Consider the following 20,676-nt stretch of genomic DNA (forward strand, 5'->3'; position numbering starts at 1 on the left):
CATGGATCTTCCCCTCTCTTGTCAGGTCAGCCACTTGTTGGCCGTCGGTCGTCGACGACACGGTGTTGATGAGCAGCAACCCGATAAAGCCAATGTCAGATGTATACTGTGCATATCCTGGAAAGTAATCACTGTGACAGCCCAAATATCAGCGGGAGAACTCTCCCTCGAAACATTGCGCACAGTAGAAACATCGCTCCATGATTGGCCGCGCCAAGCTCGACTGGTCGCGACTCCCCCTTTCCCGCTGCTGCCCAGAGCCTTTGACGGTCACGAGGCTACGGCCCATGCATTTGCTGTCCGTGTCCTGTAGCTCCGGCCTCTGGGAATCCGTTGACCCAACCTCAACCCCACACGTCATGCCGTGACCTGAAAGAAAGCGCCATCTCCAAGTACTCCTTTGATGCAACGTGTACCGACCGCTAGCCTTTTTTTTTTCTCCCGACGTTGACCGAGAGCCCATCGCCTGGATCCCGCTTCCTCGGCTCCGTCACGCGACATCGATTGATCAGCAGCAGGGTCTATTACACACATACCAGTGCCGCCGGTAGCTCCACGACGACCTGCACGACGAACGAAACGGAACAGGGCTGAAAGTCTCCTTTCCTGCCCTCCGCCACCAGCGCCTTTCGAAGGCTCCCCGCCACCAGCGCCTTTCGACAGCGCCTTTCGACAGCGCCTTTCAACACAGAGAGCGCGCCATGCCGTCGACGAGGCAGCTGCGCACGCTCGTCGTCGGCGTCATCATCGGCGTCGTCTTCGTCCTCTTCTACACGTCCCACCTGCGCCAGCACGAGGTGCGCGACGGCCGCACGCTCCAGGACTTTTACCACAAGACGGTCAGCGGGCTCGACAAGAAGCCCGCCGGCGCCGGCTCCGCGGCCGGCGCCCAGGCCGTCATCAAGGACAAGGACGGCGACGGCAACATTGACGCCGACGACGAGAAGCTCGCCCAGGACATGGCCGACCGCCTCAAGGAGGCCGCCGTCAAGGCCAAGGAGGCCGCCAATAAGAAGGCGCCCCTGCGGCCCGACGACCCCAGCGATATTGTCGGCATTGGCAACTCGGCCGCCGGCCAGAAGAAGGACGCGGCCGCCGCCGCCGCCAAGGACGTCGAGAAGAAGCAGGCGCCCGCCAAGGAGACGGACGAGGAGCACGCCGTCGAGGTCGAGGTGAATGCCATTCTCAAAAAATCACCAGGCATGTCCCCTTCCCCTGTCGTTTTTTCTTTGGATGACGGTCACGCATGGGCGCCCTTGCTAACCTTGTCAGTCATCATCTTTTCGAAATCCTACTGCCCCTACTCCAAAAAAGCAAAGGCCCTGCTGCTCGAAAAGTACGCCATTGACCCGGCGCCCTACGTCGTTGAGCTCGACGAACACCCCATCGGCAAGGCGCTGCAGGATTTCCTCGCCGCCAAGACGGGCCGCTCGACCGTGCCGAACGTGCTCATCAACAGCGTCAGCATTGGCGGCTTTGACGACGTGCACGACCTGGACGAGCAGCAGAAGCTCGTCGCCAAGATTATCGACCTCGGACAGAAAAAGGTCACCATGGTCCAGCGGGCGGCGGGCGCGGCCGGACACAAGTCATCGTAGGCGGCGGGATCTAATCCGACCCTGTGTTGTCGTGAAAACAAAAAAAAAAACCCCCAATGACAGAAGAGGAGCTTTGGAGCATTGGCAGAACAGAAAACAGAAAACAAAGCGAAAGGGACCTTGGGTCTTGCTGGGCGTCAAGGGTGCATTTTATGGCGTTTGGCGATGAATCGGTCTCTGATGAGAGGGGCATGGCGATGACCTCAAGGACGTCTTCCCGGGGAGGGAGGGAGAGCAGCATGGCCACTATCCGGCATACATGTACAGTACGTAGGCAGTCAGACTACTTGATGCTGTTTCCCCCGATCACTCCTTTTTGTTGGCTCTGCTGCTCCTCTGTTGCTGCCGGGGACGGTCAAAGCAGCAGAATGCGGTACCTGTGATGGCGCAATGTGGTGGGGGTCCCCCCCATCTCAACGTCCCCCTTGACCCCTCCTCCCCCGATTCAGATCCAGATGCGACACTTGCGCATCTAGGAGGTCGATCAAGAAACAATGGAGCATGCGTCACTAGCGGCAGGGCCTTGATGGCCTTGATGGCCAGGTACACTCGTCACCGAGCGGCCGCGAGCCATTGAATCGGGGCCGTCTGTCCTACTCGCCGGGGACCCTGATGGCCGCTGCTGCGGATGCGGATGCGGATGCGCTTCGCTCTTCGGAGGAGACGAGCAGGCACATTAAGAAGCCAAGGTCTGCCTGTGCCTCTGAGCCCTCGGCAATATCCCCTCTTGTCTGTACTGCCCTTGATTTTGTGATACACATGAAATCATCTGTTCTCGAACACGGCCCGTGTCCTTCAACCCCCCCTCCCCAGGTACCTCGTCGGCGACTTACACCGAGATCACGGCATCACCTTGGAGAAGTGGCGTCACAGGACCTAACCGGCAACGATAACCGCTACCACGAAGCAGAGGAAACTCGTGTAGGGAGATAGCCAATGCTGGGTCCCGTTTACATTTTCGATTGAGCTTCGCGACGACCACCCACTCCGCCATTTCACATTGAATACGCGCCCAACATCGCATTTCGCAACACATTACAGCAGTCATGCTTTCTAGATCGCCACACAGGCCCGTCAACCACGGGCTGCGAAAGCCCCACCCCCTCGAGGGCTTCCTCGTCCTCGCCGTCGCGCCGTTCCTCGGCTATCAAGACATACAAGCCCTCCGATGCACTTGCGCCGTGAGCTGCCCCTCTGCCCTGTGCTCGTTTTTTCCTGTGAGCTAACATGTCACACCAGACCTCCCGCCGAACCCTCGACACGTACGAGCGATCCACGGCCCGTGCCAGCATCGGCAGGACCCCCCTCTCCGGTCCCGCGCCGAGCCACCACCTCCTCACCTCCGACACCCCCGCCCGGTACGTCGCGCCGCGCGACACGTACGCCGCCCTGCGCGAGCTCGAGGACCGCGACCGCGAGATTACCTACCTCGTCGACACGTCGCCGTACCTGCGCTCGGCCTTCACGCGCACGGGGATCAAGCCCGCCTCGCGGGGCGAGACGCGCCGCGCGCGCGCCGCGCTGAAGCGGGCGCTCTGGATCTGCTCGGGCCTCGCGGACCTCGAGACGGCGCCGTGGGCGAGCCCCGACGCCGTGCCCCCGTTCCGCCGCCACGGCGCGGCGCGCCCCGCCGTCTTCAGGGATCAGGCGTCCTTTCTGCGCAACTTTGCCGACAAGAGGGAGGCGACGACGGCGCTGGCGGCGCTGCGCGAGGCGCAGCTCGCCGCGGTCCGGGCGCTGCCCGCGCGGGACCTCGCGTCGCTGATCGTGCTCGGCGACCTGGCGACGAGGGGGTTCGAGGATCAGCTGGGCATGCGGCGTATGGCCGAGTACCCGCGACACGTCGTCAACGAGTGGAACGTGGCCGTTGCTGAGAATGTGTTTCGGCATGGCGTACACTTCCTGCGTGGTCAGGCGCGGCGCGGAACCGCCAGGTCCAGCTCGAACAAGGCGGGAGGAGGATCAGCGGAAGGGATGGAGGCGTGCGCGGCGGCGGCGGTCTGCGATGTTGTACGTGAGATGCATTGCTGGGAGGCCGGTGACGAGGAGACGCTGCCTGGGCTGAATATGACCATACGGATGGCGTTCCGGGAACAGGTGGACTGTGATCCGAGTGAGGCTGTAGAGGAGGCGGTTCGGGTCATGATGGGACGGAAGGGCGGGGACAAAAAGTGACGACATGAGCGATGTAGCATGGGACGTCTGCATGAGTATGAGAAACGGCTGGTGGATGGGTGGTGCATCATGGCGTTGGTTGGTGGGGTGTTCTGCGTGATGTGAGTATAGCAATCAAGCATCTGCTTCAAGCCTGGAGGGCGTGATGATATGGTTCCTCTGGTGATGCCTGCGGGCGTCCCAAGCCGCTGCTCCAATTGTCTGTCACAATTCGCAATTAGTGAATGGCCATGGACACCTACTTGGGATGCGCACGCCTAACGCTCTTCGATGATCGAGCTGGTTGCTGTCGATGGCCTGCATGATGGATCATGGAAGCCGGACGATTGCGTGATGGATGCTGGCCCCTCCATCTAGGTAGGTGCGATTCAAGATGTGGGGTCGCGTGCCGTCCGGGTTCTCTCCTGCATTTAGCTCACCGAGACACGCACGGACCATTGTCATCGCATACCTCGGTGAGAGAAGAGCGGGGCCCCTTTTTCGCAATCACATGACCGTCACCACCAATACCGCCCGTAGGGCAGGTGAGCCCTCTCAGAAATTTGAGTCTGCCCCATTTTCGTGACCTCGTCAAGCGAGACCCTCCCAACCGCAACCCGACCAGGTCAACTCCATCCCACGCCACGCCAATCCAGCAATTCGCTCTTCGACGTCCACATCGAGAAGCGAATTCCCTGAACCTCACGACCGCAACCATGGCTGACGACGAATACGTACGTGCTGTCTCTTCCTCCTGCGCTGCGGGCGAGCGCCGATGCGACTGCTCTCTGCTCGTTTTGCCGCCCACCACCCTCTCACACCATCACCACTGCTGCCGCCGCCGCCACCATCACCACATCGACGACGGAACCCTAGAGACATGGCATCGAAACTTGGCGGCAGTGTATGTTGCGTGTGTGTGTGAACGGTGGACGGCGGAAGAACGAGAAGCAACAAGAACCGAGTAGTTCGCAGCGCAATCGTCGCAGCGCAGCCAAAACGAAGAGAAGAGGAACTTTTTGAAGGCTAACCTGGGGTCAACCACGCAGAACGCTGAGGAGGCCGCCGAGCTCAAGAAGAAGAGAGCGTTCCGCAAGTTCTCCTACCGTGGAATCGACCTTGAGGCGTACGTAGCCCCAACCCCCCACCTCCCCCCTCTTTGTGCACCTACACGGTGATGATCATGGGCAGGCCGAGCAAGCAAGCGGCGAGGCACGAAGGATACAAGACGGAACAGCAGAGCTAACACGAACCGCACAGTCTCCTCGACCTCGACTCCGAGCAGCTCCGCGATGTCGTCCACGCCCGTGCCCGCAGACGCATCAACCGCGGCCTGAAGCGCCGCCCCATGGGTCTCATCAAGAAGCTCCGCAAGGCCAAGCAGGAGGCCAAGCCCAACGAGAAGCCCGACCTCGTCAAGACGCACCTGCGTGACATGATTGTCGTGCCCGAGATGATCGGCAGCGTCATCGGCATCTACTCCGGCAAGGAGTTCAACCAGGTTGAGATCAAGCCCGAGATGGTTGGCCACTACCTTGGAGAGTTCTCCATCTCTTAGTACGTTCCCACCATACGTCGCGCTGCGAGCGCGCCCGCGCCCAAGCGACGTCGCATCGAGAGACGCAAGTTGCTAACAACCACCACAGCAAGCCCGTCAAGCACGGTCGTCCCGGTATCGGTGCCACGCACTCTTCCCGTTTCATTCCCCTGAAGTAAGGTGTGGGATGGGTGTTGGTGGTCAACGATTTGGTCGGCACGAAGGGACAGAGGTTATTGCATTCACGGTCATCAAACAAAGGCGAACGGGAATGGACTCGGTAGCATGGCAGTGCAAAGCCGCTACCACCTTGATTCGGCAACGGTAGTGAATAAACGCCTTGCCACCCCAAAAAGAGATGCTTTACGATTCACCTGCTGTCCAGCTTTGCATCTTCATGTCCGTGTCGTGTCGTCTCGGATGTAGTAGTGCGTCTTGGGTGTAGTGCCTCGCCTCAGGTATCGGGAGAGAGTTACGTCCACCGTCGGCAACCCAGCATTAGCAGAGGACAACTCTGTTTACCGTGGCTAGGACTCGCTGCAGCCGTGGAGCCGATCCAACGACGCGATCTCACAACCGTCTGCAGACAAGCCAAGCATGTCAATCACAGGACGGGATTGTAAAACCGAACGCTTGCTACTCATTCAAACTAACAATAAAGCTGCAACATGGACGCTGCAGATCCGCTTTCGTGCATGGCGATCTCGCCACGCCTGTATATGAACGCCTCATGGGTACTCAATATGGGCAAGCCAATTCCGCGTCGTAGAATAGCTGGAAGAAACGGCCCTACGTATGTTCTTGAGGAACATCAACATCCACGTTTCTGTCCGCAGCGGACAGCTTCCTCAGCATCTTTGTAAGGCCTCCACAAGAATTTCTGCGAAGCTTCTTGAGAGCCTCCTTGACTCTTGGGCCAAAGGACTTGGCATTTTCTGACAGGTTGTGCTAATGCCATGTCACGCACCTGCGTTCCTCGCATACGCTGCAAAGACATCGGAAGTGCGGAGAAGAGATGTAGTCGACAAAGATTTCCTCTCCTGCCTCCAAGTCGCGAAGAGCTTTGAACCTGGCGAACACAACATCATCTTTGACTTGAGGGAGGCATTCCATCGTGGCGTTCACGCGGCTTCGGACTCGACTGTTGGGCCCGGCAGGGCATGCATGGTTGACTTTGCTGCCAAGATGGAAGACACTTTTCTTGGCCTCGTGTGTCTCCTGTTGCTCTTCAAAGCTATGCGTTTGAAGCAAGTTCCAAAGTTTGCGGTTGTTTCTGTCTTGGGTACGATCGTACACTCCGGGTATAACTTCCAGGTCTGGATAGTTGGCCATCAGTCGTTTTTGGTTGTTGTGTGATATCACATTCCAGGCACCAGACATCTTGTCATAGTCAGCGACCGCCCGGAGAACTGAAACTTCTTCGAAAATGATTTGATTTCTTGCAACAGGAAACTTGGTGAAGAGGCCGTCACCACACCCCTGAATAGAAGAAGGTCCAGACATGACGAGGCTTTCTGGCCTCGCTGTCCTTGGGTTTGGGCGAATGTCAGGCACTGTCAGAGGTGGTGCTGGTGTGATCGCCATGTCGTCTTCGTCATTGGTGTCTCTAGGACGCTGTCTGGCCAATGACTCGGCGAGCTCGACAGGTACGGCATCGGAGGATGAACTGGTCGTGACCGGATGTGCTGCGGAGTTTCGAGATGGACCAGGAGCACTTTCTTGCAGGAGAGCGTCAGTGGAGGAATCCGCCGTAGCATGGAGCCCTCCTGTAAGTGCTGTCATTGGGAGTGCAGCCGAGCGTTCGCCGCCATGAGCATCTGCAAGAGTCCCATCGCCCGGCCCAGCCTGGGTATCTGTTTCAATTTGTCCCGGTTGCATGATTTGCAATTCTTGAGATTCTGGGCCATCCTGAGCACCCTGGTTAACCTGGGGTGTGGGATGGTGCCGGAAATGTTGGACAGCCTTGGACGTTAGATGGAGACCGCGAAGCCTGCGGTACATTCGACTTTTTGCGGGAAACCCTTGTGAACCATGAAATGGCTTGGATACTCGCGAGCTCGTGCTGATCTGAGAAGCTCGTGGAGCCCTGGAAGACCGAACCGATGCAGTTCGAAGCAGAGCTGGGGGGGCCTGTGAGGCTTGCGAGCCCTGAGGTTCTGGATTGACCAACATTGACAGCGGAGCTGATGGGGCCGTCTGACCCCTTTGAACCCCGACAGCCTGTGAAACGGAAGGGAATGGCCCCAAGAGGCTTGTCTGAGATGTCCGAGTATTTGGGTCGGGGAGGGGTGCCAGTCGTTGCGCGATGGACTGAACCCAAGTGGACGTCATGTCCTCATCTTGAATTTCGGTGATGGTAGAAATACCTGAACCCGCCATGGTATCGACTGTTGGGTAATACAATTGTACTTGGATGGAAAAGCTCAAGACAAGCCTGGATGACCAAGAATGTGGACGGGTATGAATGGATGTTATAAACGGGATGGACTGGGCGAAAGATGATGTTGGAGAAGAGGAAGAAAGGGTAGAGGAGGGAGGGAGTTAAGGATGCATCTCTGACCAGGTCAGGATCCATGAAAGTGACGCTCGCGGAGCAGGGGCAACGAGCTTGCTCTTGCTGCAGATAGGTTGGAACAATGAGGCTGCTGCTGTCGGTACAAGCACGACCAATGTCTTCGGCGGCCTTAAGGCATGGGAATCTTCTTGCGAGAAGCACGGCAGGCACTGTCTTCTCATGTTCATGCGTCTCTAGATGAGAAGGCGCGAATACTCAGCCAGCCAAGGCAATACCTTTGGGAGACGCCCGATCCTGCGCTCTTCAAAAGGCCCTGGTCGTCAGTGTACTGGGGCAGGTTCTTCATTCTGGGGGAGCATTTTCATGCTTGTGCCTTCTCAGTATCTCAATGCCCGTCACATAATTTTGCCCCGCCTGGGTTGCGAGTCGTCACTTTGTGCCCTCGAGTACTCATTTCACAGGTGGTTCATGCTGAGAACAACCATGTGGACAAATGGAATAGGTGTTGCAGATTTCCCGTCTCTCTGCTAAAAAGTTTATGTACCGGTATCACACACTCACGAACGCTGACCCGCTTTACTGCTGCTCCGCCGCCAGCTTCCTCGCCTTGCGCTCCTCGTCCTCGATGTGCTTCTTCTGGTAGTGGGCGACGACGTGGTCGAGGTTGGTCTGCGAGCCGGCGACAACGTTGCGCGCGGCCGAGTTTTGGAGGGCCCTAAAGGGAGGAACCATGTCAGCTTTGGGTGTGTTCTGTCGGGGGGGAGCGGAGGACAGGAGAAAGAAAAAGGCGGAACGTACTCGGGGAACCGGACATCGACATCCCTGTTGGGCTCGGCGTAGAAGAAGAGGGCGCGGTCGAAACCGGCCTGCTCAACCGCCTTGGTGTGCAGGTGGTTGCGCTCCTCCCAGGCGCTCTGCCAGGACCAGTAGGAGTGAATCTTGCGGGTGAGCCACGGGTCCTGGCCGTCCTTGCCGGGCTGGGAGATGGAGTAGACGATGAAGCTCGTGGGGATGACGGCGAGGCTGACCCAGAAGCCCTTGCCGATGGGCTCGTTCACGGGCTCAGCATGGTGGTGGTGGTCAGAAGCGAAGCGGCGGGGCTGGCGGAGGGCCGTCGGCGTTTTCGTCTGGCGAGCGATGCAGGCGGTTCGAGTGCGGAGGGCCTGCATCGTGGGCGAGCTTGCGGAGGGAGCGAGAGAGGGCGAGAGGGTCAATTGGCTCGCGCGCGGTGAGTGGTGATGTCGTAGGTTGATGGATTGACCGGGTTGGGAGGTGTGGTTTGCTTTGCGGCTTCTTTCGCGATTGAGTTTAAGCGCTAGACGCGGATACGCGCGGTTGTCATGGCCAATAGCAGGCTGCCGAATTATAATGCTGGGGCTTCGCCTTTACGACGGAGACAAGTTGTCCAGATGCCCGAGACGGGCTTCTAGGGACTTCGATTGGGGCGACAGTGAACTGTCCTTTACACTTTGACTCATTCTTTTTACAATCTTATAAACCGGTCACTGGACTGATCAAACGTTCTCACCAAAGGCATTTTTGTTCCTCATTTACCATCTCCAACAACTTCATGAGCTGCGCCTGTGCTTGTCTCAAAGACAGCGAAGCGTCTCATTGGCCTCGAAGCATTCAAGTACCACGAAAATCCATCACTGATTCTCTCGCATAACCTCTGTCGAGCGATCCTCTACAAATTATAAGCCATGGCGAGGTCAAATCGAGCGCGTGGCGCATCGTTGACGTTGTCTTTTTTCTTCGTCATCCTCAGCCTCGTTCTCCTCGTTCCTCTCACATCTGCTCGGGCGCCAGACGCGCGACCGTCACCACCAGCCGAGGGCGAGCTGATATGCCACACGGACAACCCGGCAGAATGTTACCCCAAGGTCTTCCAAGCGACGCACGAATTTCAGGTTATCCGCGATGACCAGGACATCCCCAACGGCCTGCACATCAGAATGGACATGACTACCGGCCGCAAAGAAGCCAAGATCAACGTCCCTGACGAGGAGAACCCCGCCCTTGAAGGCCTCCCCGTCGATTCGAGCATGATCGTCGTCGAACCCGAGGAGGGAGAGTCAGAGGAGGCGCCGCCGATCCCCTTTGCCGCCCCCGTCTACCAGGCCTTTGGCCAGGTGAAGCCGCCCAAGGAGGAGTCGCCGCAGTTCTACACGCACCTCGACTTTATCAAAAAGGGCCCCGGCGGCGCCGACCTTCCCTTTGACGAGGCGCTCGAGTTCCTCGAAGAAATCTCGCACGACATGTACTACGGCGACAAGATCGCCGAGAACCCAGAGACCGTCCACGCCCTCCTTTGTCTCATGGTCAGCCCCTCGCAGGCGACGACCGAGGATCTGGCGCCGCGGGACCAGCGCGCCGCGACCATCATCGCCGCCGCGCTGCAAAACAACCCGGACGCCACCGAGCTCGTCGGCAACGCCTGGCTCGGCTTCCTCGACGCAAAGTGTAGCGGGCCCCAGGGCGGCGAGGGCGACGGCGTCACGCTGCGCGAGAAGATGTACGCGCCGTTCGTGCCGGGCGAGCCGCTGATGGTCGGTGAGCTTGCCCTCGCCGCGGCGCGGGCCAAGGCGCGCGTCAATGCTCTGCACGGTCTGCTGCGGAGCCCGGTTGTGCGGGATGACTTCCTCGCCAACCGGGGCATGGATCGCCTGCTAGAGGTTCTGAAGCCGGGCGGCGAGAAGTGGGCGGCGGGCAATGAGTGGGAAGGCGCTCAGCGCAAGGTGGCGCACCTTCTGCTGGATACTTTCCTGGAGGAGGAGTTCGGCGCGACCAAGGGCATCTGGCCGACTTTCAGAGCGGCCGAGACGGACGCGGGGAAGAGGAGGGCCGCGAGGGCTTCGGATGAACAGTGGGTTGAGGCCGTACGGGTGATCAAGGACAGGCACCCTGGAAACAAGGGACACTGGAGCGTGGGGGTGCTTAAGCAGCTAGAGGCGCTGCACAAGGCGCAGCTGAAGAATCTGCCAAGGGAGGATCTTTGAGCATAGGCGAAATGTGACGGCTGCATGCATAGAATATACCCCGACCGGATAATGGCCATGTTGTTTTCATATATCACTTTACGAGTTCACTCGAGAGGATGTGAATTTTAAGTTTAACGACTTTTCAGCATCAGCATGCTAGCGAAGTTGATGACGGCTGGGCAGCACCCATGCAATCAATCTAAGACATATGTAGCAACGCTCCGAATGAACGGCGCCGAAAAGACAGAAAGTATGGGTATCTCCAACTCCGCCCAGGCCTCCGGCCCCTCGAATCTGCGAACTGATGGCATCGCGCTGATGACAGATCTCCAGGCTCGGGCGGGGAGTCGGCACTTGAGCGGAGCGAGCGGTAGATGTTTTCTGAGGCGCGAGCTCCTCAGAAGCCGTGGACCTTGATCATCTATGCATACGTCAGTATAGTCATGGCGACGCGTGAGGGGGTTTTTCGAACCTTGGCATCCATCTCCAGACCCTCCTTCTTGTCGATGAGGAATTCGTGAATAGCCTTACGCTGGTCGCCTGGCAAATTTGGTCAACACGCGCTCTCTATCGTTCGTCGCCCTCAATTTGAAGTGCCACATACCCTGAAGCTGGATGACATCACCCATCTCCGAGTCCTCAACGATGGTACCGTTGCACGCAAACTTCTTCTTGATCACCTTGAGGATCTTCTTCTGGTCGAAGCGGCGGGGAAGGCCCTGGATGGTGGTGAGAGTCTTGCGTCCATTGCGCTGCTGGATACGGATGTGAATGTAGCTCTGGCTCTGCTTGGTGGCAGCGGCGTCGTTGGTGTCGCCCTCGTCCGCATCCGCGAAGGGGTCGATGGTCTTGAGATTCTCGATGGTCGTCATTAGAGGTGGTTTGTGGGGGACGTTGCGCAAGGGCACGGCAGTCGGTCGGAAAGTGATTGAGCTGGGTTGTGTTTGAGGTGTGTATAGGTTTTACGGGGTTTGTGTACGTTCTTGAACGAGTAGGGTGTGAGGGAGGCGCAGATGTCGTGAATGTCGAGGTTCTTCGATGATTGTGTGCGATGGTGAAGGATGGAGGGGTGTAGGCGGGGTTTATTTGATAAGGGGGTTGACTCAGGCTCAGCCACAAGTCTGGGGGTGGCGTTGGTGGCGTATCTTATCGCCTGTTGCTGCCTGTATCATCCACTGACAACACATCGTGACAATAGACTCTGCCTAGATGTGCCTGTATCAGCCGTTAATACACATCATAAGAATAGACTAGACCTGAATTTTCACAAGTAGCTTCGTTCACGGTGTCATGCCGAATTTTCCTTCTTTTCATTCTTCTTTTCACAATGTTATCCTCTATACCCAAGGTGCGGTTTTCGGGGCCATAACAACTGCTTCACAAGGATTTTCAAGTTGCTGGAGGACTCATAAGTCTAATTCCATAACGCTGTCAAAATTGTTCGCGACCCTGCTACTAAACACTAAGTATTTGAACTCTGCACTTCAGACAACAGAATTTCAACCACTCTGAGAGAAAAGCAGCCTCCGACTGGTACGAACAAAACCAATACGTCACAGCCGATGTCTCAACGCCTCAAATCCCATGTCTCTTTCCTCATGCTTCATGCTTTGCTCTTCCATTCACCAGTATGCCTGTCGTGCTAATAGAACTTGTTTGTTCAGGCATAGGATGCGTGCATTGAGGAAGCTGACCCTGGAGAGCCATCCGGCCTCAGACGCGTTTGCTCTTCCCTCTCCCGCCTTTTGTTCTCAGCTCGCTCCTCGTTTGTCGGCGCGAATAGCAAACATTCAAACCACGCCTCTGCTCCACGTTCGAGTCTCTCCTCGCAGTACCGCGCCTCGGCGAGCAGATTCAAATCTACCAAGAAGTCGATGATATCGTAGCGGCCCCCTTCTTCCTGCGCCCATGCAAGTAGTCTCACGACTCGGAAAAAGTCCGCGTCACACGCGTCCCGGCTCCATTCGAGCAATCGACACACAATCTTGGCCCAGACGCATATCCATGCGGGGTTGAGAGTGCCACCGGCCTCGCGCAGCTCGATCGTCGTGGATTCTTCGGGAACGAGCGTTCTGTAATTTTCGAGTGAGTAATTCATAAAGTTGTATGCTGTGTGCTTGTAGACGTCGCCGTAGAGACGACCGACGAGCCCGCCTAGTAGATCAGCTGAGAGGATCTCGCGGACGCCGGACATAACGTCGCGACGCGTAGGACGCTCCATATTTTGTGGCATGGACGCATAGAAGGCGTCAATCCAGGGCTCGGCACGTGCGATGACGTTTGGGTTCCGCTGAGGCGGCGAACGAAGGGGAACATGGGCGATTCGTCGTTCGAAGGGGGGATGGCGGGGGCGGGGAGGAATAGAGGCATCGAGTCGTGGTTGTAACATGAAGACTCGCGGTTTGGAATCTGGGTATTTATAGTCGATATTAGGGGGAGCTCGATGCGATAGGTCTTCTGCGTTGGCTGGTTTTGGGTTCATGAACAGCGTGTCCTGCCAGTGCCGTCCTGGTTCCCCCATCTCGCTCGTTGCTATGTCCGAGGGACCTAGCCCCCCATCTTGTTCATCTTCAGTTTCAAAGCTTTCCCCAAGCCATCGATCTCGACCACAAGCCCTTGCGATTTGTCTAGTCTCCGCGTCATCCACATCAAAGCAGAACTCAGAACGCCACAAAGAAGCGGCAGATCCGTTGACGCGGCTGATGTCAGTGCCTAAGCAATCTCTTACATTCTGTGACCACTCATGAACAGCCCTGTCTGGCGCATGGAGTTGGCTCAGGAGCGGACTTGCAGCCCAGATGAGGGCACCGAACCGTCGGAGAGTCCTGGGATCGATGCGCTTCTCTCTCCCGGCACCGACGTGCACATGAAAGCCGCACGATTGATTTACACGACATCGAAAGTTTGTCGTTAGGGTAGAGACTGCAAGGCGGATCAGGTCAAAGCTATTCTCGCGGTCGTACATAGCAGGACTTACAAGCTCGACGCCAACCACTCGATAGCCATCCATGTTCTCAAATTCTTTCAGCGTGCTTTCCCCAATGATGTTGAATGAGGTATACTCCGTCTTGTTGCATTTTACCTGTCGTTTCTGTATTGAATCTGGAGGATAAAGACTCGTGTCCCAGAGGCGGCATGGAACGCCAGCTCCGGCCAACGTTTCTCGTAAAAGTTCCTTACAATATGACAGAGGGGTACGTTTGTAAAGAGGGACGTCAGCTCGCATAGAGCCTTGCTCGAGGTCTCTGGGAACTCGCAGAAGGGGAGCAAGTTCGTTGGCGATAGTTTCATCTGGATCCGCCTCACCCTCGTAGGCCCAGGCGAGGAAAAACTCTAGCTCGATGCCAAAAGACACGCGCAATGAAGCTGTTGTCGGATTCTCACTTGCTGGGGCGGGATCGTTGGCTGCTCGCACCGTCGTCGACGAAGAAGGTGAGCGCATAGCGAATAAGGCAAGCGCGGAAAGAGGAGAGAATACTTGGTGTATGCCTTTCACGATTTTGAGTTGTTGAATTGGCTTGCCTCCATTGAAGGGGCAAGCCGGTATTTATGTTGACCTCTTTTGCCAACACGAAGGCCAAGCAAAATGGACAAGCATCATACTGTGTGACAGCAATCGCACCATGTTGCCGCGCATCGACCTTGTGTCAGGGGCACTCGTGGAAAACATCATCTTTGTTCTTTTGTCGTGGCTTTGAACACGAGTTGCGGCGGCTCGGTCCGTCTATGCCCGCATCATGTCACGGACGCATGATTCAAGTCGAGCGGCAGGGTGATTTTCTCATTAATTCAAATCAATTCAATTCAATTCGCAAGGGGGGGACGATTGCTTGCCGGCTCGAAGGACATGCGCCAAAACACCTCCAGATCATGGCAGAAAACCGTCCCGTCCCTTGCGCAGCGGGGAATATCCATCCTTCATACCATCCACCATCTTCAAAGTCGTTGTTCATTAAGGTGACATTGTTCTGTCGCAGAAGGCCGGCGCAGCCAACAAAGGGGCATAAGTCGGAATGCTCAATACAGAGAAGCGAAAGGAGCGCATCTATGCAGGCACGTAGATTTAGACCACGTAAGCCAACGCGGCGACAGCGATGGCAGCGGCACCAAACATGGGCGCAGCCGTAGGTGCGGCGAAGCTGTCACCAGTGGTGGTCGTCTCTGAGGCACCGTCGGCGCTGCCAGCCGTGGTAGCAGCGTCGGTGGCGCCAGAGCTAGTCTCCGACGCAGCGCTGGTAGAGGGCGAGGCCGATGTGGTAGCGGTCGTCGACGCGCTCTTGCCGGCGTTAGCAAAGGCGTTCTGGAGGACGTCGGCGCCGCAGACAGAGTCACGCTGCTCGAGACAGGTCTTCTGCGCGTTGGCGTTGCCAACGGCGGCAGCGTTGCACTCGGAGAAAACGCGGTTGCAAATGTAGGTGGGCAGACTGTCGCTGTAGTACTGGAGGCCGGGTGCAGTACCGTTGCTGCAAAGGCACTCGTACTGAAGTGTTTGCTGGAATCATATTAGTGGACGCAAGCAATGACAGAGGGTGAGTGGTGGCTTACGTAGTCGCAGTTGTTGGTAGGAGCAGGGTTGCAGAGCTCGTCACAGACGTTGCGCTGGCCACTGCACCAGGAAGCTGACGTTTGTTAGTGGATAACAGGACAAGGATGCGACATGCAGTGAAACATACCACGCTCGTTGTCAGAGATGTTGTTGATGTCGTTGAGGTCAGAAGCGCTGTAGACCTTGCGTTGGGCAGAGACAAGAGTGGCGGCGGCCGAGAGGGCCAGGGCGAGAGTGGTGGCGACGCGCATGTTTGCGGGCTTTGAGATGGGAAAGTTGTTGGGGCTTGAACTGGGCGAGGTAGACGTTGGAAGTAGTAAGCTGTCTCGAAAGGCTACTGCGATAAGACGGGAATCGTGATGCTGTGCGTATGATGCCGTGTAGAGGTAGACAGAGGTGTATTGTGTTTCTGAGGAGGGCGAGGGAGAGGTGTGAGGCAGAGGGGACGGGGGTCACGATGTTTATGAAGCAGCGGCAGGTAGGTGGGCGATGGCTTCCTTGCACCCTCCTACACCATGTGTGCGCCTGCTTCCGTAGACCAGTGGGCGCTAGGCTCTAGGCGGTTGGGTTCAGAGCCAGAGCTCGGTGCTTGGAAACCTTGGCAGGAAGGCGAGATGGGGCAACGGTATCTCCTTCCCTGCCCGCCCGCACGCATGGGGAGGTGGTCCTTCCTCCCACGCCCTCGCAAACAGCACGCAAGCAGGAGCGAGGGACGCTGGAAAATCGGCAGGAAGTCGCGTCCGGACGAGAGACATGAACACCGGGTGTGGCGGCGTTCCACTATTGAGCTCCACGCTACGACGCACTCGGCAAGGCGGCAGCGGGTGGAGGATTCGACCGGGGGTTCTCAGGTACGTACCGCCTCTTGGGTGCACTTGGCATCATCTACCCCCAAGACTTTTTGGCCGTCATGATCATGATCATGATCATCATCTGCTCGTTCTTTCATCAATTGACCCTCTACAACATGATACGGGCTTTGGTCGATTGCTCTGTGCGCGCACTTAAACGGGTGGCCTCCTGTTTGCGGTACTTTGAAGCCCTGTGCATCATGACGTCCGAGGCAGCACTGTCGCTTGACAGTCGCACCACCTGGCGCGTCTGGTTTCGCTTTGGGGGTGTCTCGTCTCGTCAAAGCCCTGCCATGTGGGAGACAAGCAGACGAGGAATTTGCAGACAAAACCCCTCCTCGCTCCGCTTCTCCGAAGCCCACGACATGCTCCATTCCAGTCATGACTGATTGCAGTGATTTTGACATTATGCGTCAGATTGCTCTCATTTCAGGTCGCATGTGCTATTTGCAACCCCCCCCGGACTTTCCGTCTCGGCGTCCTCAGCAGATGTTGCTCGTCAAATTTCAGAGACTCACATTCCTCACCGCGCTATGCCGCTTCCAGACAGCTCCAGCCACAGTTTTGAGCCCCTCCGCGCTCGACGTTCTAGGTACCCCTGGTACACACAGTTGCCCGTTACATCGCTGTGTCCGTCAAACCGGTCAGCCGTTCGCTGTTGCCGGGGACGACTGTCTCGGGCATGCCCTGGCGTCCTGGCGCCCCGGAGACCTGGGGACCTGGCTAATCTAAGGTAGGTACCTGGGCGAGGAGCTTCCCCTCCAGGGCATTCATTCGCCTGCATCTCCCTGCCACACCCCCTTCCTGGCGCAATCACACCAGACCAGGCCACCCACTGCGCCCTCATCTCGCCGCGTCTCATCTTTTGTTGAAACACCACACCCATCCGCCTCCGTCCAATTCTGCCACGCGAATGCTCTCCCTTGGTCGATCAAGTTGTCAAGCTCTCTAGCTTTTCTTTCCCGTTTCCATTACATGCCCGCAATCGTCAACGTCCAACCGACGCTTTCTGTTGTTCTTTGCAAGCCAAGGCTTTATTGCAAACGAGCAGACACTTGGGTTGCCCCGATCATCGTGGCACATGTCATCGACTTGAGCCTGCTCCACATGACAGGTAAACTCCACCACTCTGAGAATCCTAGCTCTGCTCCCTTGGACACCCCCCTTCCAGGCAGTGAGGGGTCTATTGAGGTTACAACGGATGGTCGGCCGATATTCCTCAACTCACGGCCCCTATCCACCAATCATTCTCCACGAGCTGTCCTTTTGGATGACCACGCGGCCACCGAAATTCCAGACCGAACACCGACCAAGCCTTTGTGAGCGCCTCTTGTTGTGTTTGGTCGCGTAGACCTGGGTGCAGCTGAACCTTCGGGCTTGCTGGTACCACGATGACCTTCGAGTCATGGATTTGATCAACACCTCCAGCTCGTCACCACTGCCCGCCTGGCTCCCGTACTCCCGCCGTTTTCCTTAGCGCGCAAGCCGTCCCTCTGTAAGTCTCTGTCTGTGGTCTGGCGCCACGCCTTGGCTTCTCGGGCTGGGCCTGTCACGCTGAAGAGCTTGCTAGCTCCATGCCCACCAACCCCTCTCTTTTGGTCGCCCGCGGCTGTTCAGAGGCCCAGGGCAGCGATAGATAGGTACACCTGCGGGTTCGGGCAACAACTCCCCCTTGGCGATGCAGCACTGCCGCCTACAGGACCTATGGTCTGATTCGAGTGCGGCCTGTCTTGGCTTGGCTTACCGCCGCCTCGCCTCATTGAGCAACCCGAAGAGGATCGTCACGAACGAGTTCCATTTCTTTAGACATGTCCTCTGGCTGATTGTCCGCCGAGGCCTTCAATCCCTCGGAGGCGGCAGCGGGATGGAACAACGAGACGCCTGTGCTTTAGGCGGCATGGCATTCTGTACAATGCCCTGTGCACCACGTCTTCCCTGTATGTACCAAGGCCGTGCCGTGCATCCGCTAACCTACATGCACTTGTAGCACCTCCCCTCTTCCCAAGCACCTGCACCCACCACCCACCAGATCTCGGCAGCTTCAGCGACGATCCCCCGCTCTCCAATCCGAGTCTTCGTCACCATACCACACACCAACCATTGACTTTTCCTCGCGATGAGGTGGTGTGCTGGCTGCCTCGTATCCAGGCACCTGCATCTGCAACCTGAGGTACCCGAACAGAGTGTTACTCCACATAAGTATCAATCGACTGACGCCTCCCTTCTCCGACTCGATACCATACAACGTGTGGCTTAAGCCCAACCATCTCAGGTGTGGCTGACCCCTCGTTGACGTTCCTTCATCTGCCGAACCATGTTTCGTCACAAAAAAGACAAGGGGTCGCTTTGACAATATGTTGCGACCAGAACAAAGCACCTCTCGTCTACCACATTGCGTTATCACCTTCATTTGAATTGCTCAGAGAGATATGCCGCATCCTCATGGGCAGCGACCACTCGTTAGGATATGAAGAAGAGAATGACGATCGTCGTTGCACCTCACCATGAACACCCTTCGCCCTTGTCCAAAAGTTGGAGGTCGCCCTGGTGACTCCACCAACGACAGGGGCAGACAGAACTTTAAAAGTGACGATATCCATGCCCTCTTTACTTTAAAACCCTATGCAGCCATCAGCCTGGCAGGAGTCGCGTGCTTGGACGCTGTCCTTCCAGGAGCAATCACCAGCCTGCAGTGAGCCATCCAGCACCTCACCTCCACAATGGCGATGGCCGTCTTGTTCGCTTTTTTCTTATGGGCCATGGCCATGGGCTTGTGGGTATGGAAAGTCAATCGAGGCATGGCTACGACGCCTCCCGAAGCTCTCAAACATGCAACAGATAGCCCATGGCGCGCAGAAACGGCGAAGGAAACCTATCAAAGGATGGAGAAACAACCTTGCGACTGGGGCCCGCATCTTCCGCCCAAGCTTGCAAGGCGCTATATCGTTGTTGGAGGCTCAGGTCAATAGCATTCTAACCCCATGTCTTGCTTGCATCAGCAATCTGACACGCTACAGGTTTGGTTGGTGGCCAAATTGTACTTCAGCTCCTACAACGCGGTCAGGCGCCGTCGTCAATCCGTATCATTGACTTTGTTCCACCAACACGGGACGAACTTCAGATCCCTCTAGCCAGAGAGGTGGAATTTGCCCAAACCGACATTTCGTCTGAAGCCTCTACTCTTGCCGCATTCAAGAAGCCGTGGCAAGCAACTTCTGCCAAGCTCCCCTTAACTGTCTTTCATACTGCTGCTGCTATCCGACCTTCAGAACGCCACCCCTTGGTGTACGACCGCCATGCCCGTGTCAACATTGGCGGCACCGCCAACGTACTTTCTGCTGCGAGAAGCTCTGGAGCCGACATCTTCATCTTCACCTCGTCCTGCTCTGTGGCACTCCGTCCCGTGACCTGGTTCAGCCCTTTGTGGCGACGTTGGCCGACCAACATTGTTCAGACGATGACTGAGGACGACTTCTCTGCCCCATTGCGACCGCACGAAGATTTTCCCTCCAACTATGCGCGTAGCAAAGCCGAGGCTGAACGTCTTGTCTGCGCAGCCGACTCCCCTGTCTCGGGCCTGCGTACTGGTGCCATCCGACCTGGCAACAGCATCTATGGCGGCGCAGGTGACTTCCTCGTTAGTGCCACCTTGAATCTTCCAACCCTTCCTACCTGCACAGCTCCTTGGGTACAGAATTGGGCTCACGCAAGCAACGTCTCCCTCGCTCATTTACTGCTCGAAGCCGCGTTACTGGGTCCTCATGTGGACAAAGCACGTATTGCTGGTCGGCCCTTTCTTGTCACCGATGCGGGACCCCCCTTGCGCTTCGATGACTTTTACACCGCCATGAAGGCCGTGTCCGCCACATTTCCGACCGTTCTATACCCTCCGCCAGTTCTGATGATGGCGATTGCGCGGATTATCGAAGTCTGGTGTGTGGCGCTATGGAAAATGCCATTCTTGGCCCGTTTGGGCATGAGGGAGCCGAAGAATCCTCTGTACTTGCTTCAACCAGCATGCTTCACAGCGGCTGTGAATTGCCTCATTGATGACTCGGCGGCAAAGAGGCCGGTTGAGGAGGGTGGTATCGGATACCAGGCGCGATGCACGACTCTGGAGGGGATCTGCATGCAGTTGACGCACTTGAACCGGGCGGTCCAAAACAAACGAGTGAATGGAAAAGGAGCAACGAGAAGTATCTTGAAGGATGTGATTGAGGTGGGGGCGGAACCTGCTGCAAGGGTTGCTTGATGGGCGGCGCGTCCTGATACTTCACAGTTAAAATCATCACTTGGATGCTCTGGATCGAAACTCACAACCACAGACAAGTAGGTTCATGCGAACAAGCACATCTCTGCCCTCTCATCTTCCACAGGAGCAAAGCTCTTAGTTGCTATTTTGAAACCAGTGATCTAACATGCCCAAGTAGTTTGATGCCAGTACTTCTGACTAGGGAGTCTAGCCCTATCGTCGGTTAAGCCGACACAGCGTGG

General features: G+C 56.9%; 10 protein-coding genes across 10 annotated transcripts; 5 read left to right on the forward strand and 5 right to left on the reverse strand.

Annotated features, from left to right (window-relative positions):
- Positions 1-701: 701 nt before the first annotated feature.
- Positions 702-1,598, forward strand: D7B24_003194 (uncharacterized protein; the record flags this gene model as incomplete). Its single annotated transcript, XM_028637387.1, has 1 exon — positions 702-1,598. One exon carries the CDS (start codon positions 702-704, stop codon positions 1,596-1,598), a length of 897 nt encoding a protein of 298 aa, XP_028497259.1.
- A 1,046-nt stretch (positions 1,599-2,644) lies between these two features.
- On the forward strand, positions 2,645-3,773 carry D7B24_003195 (uncharacterized protein; the record flags this gene model as incomplete). The annotated part of the gene is made up of 2 exons (XM_028637388.1): positions 2,645-2,779; positions 2,838-3,773. 2 exons carry the CDS (start codon positions 2,645-2,647, stop codon positions 3,771-3,773), a joined length of 1,071 nt encoding a protein of 356 aa, XP_028497260.1.
- A 490-nt stretch (positions 3,774-4,263) lies between these two features.
- On the forward strand, positions 4,264-5,468 carry RPS15 (ribosomal protein S15; the record flags this gene model as incomplete). Its single annotated transcript, XM_028637389.1, has 5 exons — positions 4,264-4,297; positions 4,353-4,486; positions 4,802-4,878; positions 5,013-5,309; positions 5,399-5,468. 5 exons carry the CDS (start codon positions 4,264-4,266, stop codon positions 5,466-5,468), a joined length of 612 nt encoding a protein of 203 aa, XP_028497261.1.
- A 610-nt stretch (positions 5,469-6,078) lies between these two features.
- On the reverse strand, positions 6,079-7,290 carry D7B24_003197 (uncharacterized protein; the record flags this gene model as incomplete). The annotated part of the gene is made up of 3 exons (XM_028637390.1): positions 6,079-6,199; positions 6,257-6,523; positions 6,584-7,290. 3 exons carry the CDS (start codon positions 7,288-7,290, stop codon positions 6,079-6,081), a joined length of 1,095 nt encoding a protein of 364 aa, XP_028497262.1.
- Positions 7,291-8,380: 1,090 nt separating this feature from the next.
- Positions 8,381-8,973, reverse strand: D7B24_003198 (uncharacterized protein; the record flags this gene model as incomplete). The annotated part of the gene is made up of 2 exons (XM_028637391.1): positions 8,381-8,519; positions 8,603-8,973. 2 exons carry the CDS (start codon positions 8,971-8,973, stop codon positions 8,381-8,383), a joined length of 510 nt encoding a protein of 169 aa, XP_028497263.1.
- A 534-nt stretch (positions 8,974-9,507) lies between these two features.
- On the forward strand, positions 9,508-10,803 carry D7B24_003199 (uncharacterized protein; the record flags this gene model as incomplete). The annotated part of the gene is made up of 1 exon (XM_028637392.1): positions 9,508-10,803. One exon carries the CDS (start codon positions 9,508-9,510, stop codon positions 10,801-10,803), a length of 1,296 nt encoding a protein of 431 aa, XP_028497264.1.
- A 379-nt stretch (positions 10,804-11,182) lies between these two features.
- On the reverse strand, positions 11,183-11,657 carry D7B24_003200 (uncharacterized protein; the record flags this gene model as incomplete). Its single annotated transcript, XM_028637393.1, has 3 exons — positions 11,183-11,206; positions 11,258-11,325; positions 11,390-11,657. 3 exons carry the CDS (start codon positions 11,655-11,657, stop codon positions 11,183-11,185), a joined length of 360 nt encoding a protein of 119 aa, XP_028497265.1.
- A 788-nt stretch (positions 11,658-12,445) lies between these two features.
- Positions 12,446-13,306, reverse strand: D7B24_003201 (uncharacterized protein; the record flags this gene model as incomplete). The annotated part of the gene is made up of 1 exon (XM_028637394.1): positions 12,446-13,306. One exon carries the CDS (start codon positions 13,304-13,306, stop codon positions 12,446-12,448), a length of 861 nt encoding a protein of 286 aa, XP_028497266.1.
- A 1,542-nt stretch (positions 13,307-14,848) lies between these two features.
- D7B24_003202 (uncharacterized protein) lies at positions 14,849-15,582 on the reverse strand (the record flags this gene model as incomplete). Its single annotated transcript, XM_028637395.1, has 3 exons — positions 14,849-15,277; positions 15,331-15,404; positions 15,459-15,582. The coding sequence occupies 3 exons, from the start codon at positions 15,580-15,582 to the stop codon at positions 14,849-14,851; spliced, it is 627 nt and encodes a 208-aa protein (XP_028497267.1).
- Positions 15,583-18,908: 3,326 nt separating this feature from the next.
- Positions 18,909-20,661, forward strand: D7B24_003203 (uncharacterized protein; the record flags this gene model as incomplete). Its single annotated transcript, XM_028637396.1, has 3 exons — positions 18,909-19,143; positions 19,200-20,115; positions 20,646-20,661. The coding sequence occupies 3 exons, from the start codon at positions 18,909-18,911 to the stop codon at positions 20,659-20,661; spliced, it is 1,167 nt and encodes a 388-aa protein (XP_028497268.1).
- Positions 20,662-20,676: the final 15 nt, after the last annotated feature.

Source organism: Verticillium nonalfalfae (genome assembly GCF_003724135.2).
Source record: "Verticillium nonalfalfae strain VnAa140/NRRL 66861 chromosome Unknown scaffold_19, whole genome shotgun sequence".
NCBI classification, from domain to species: Eukaryota; Fungi; Ascomycota; class Sordariomycetes; order Glomerellales; family Plectosphaerellaceae; genus Verticillium; species Verticillium nonalfalfae.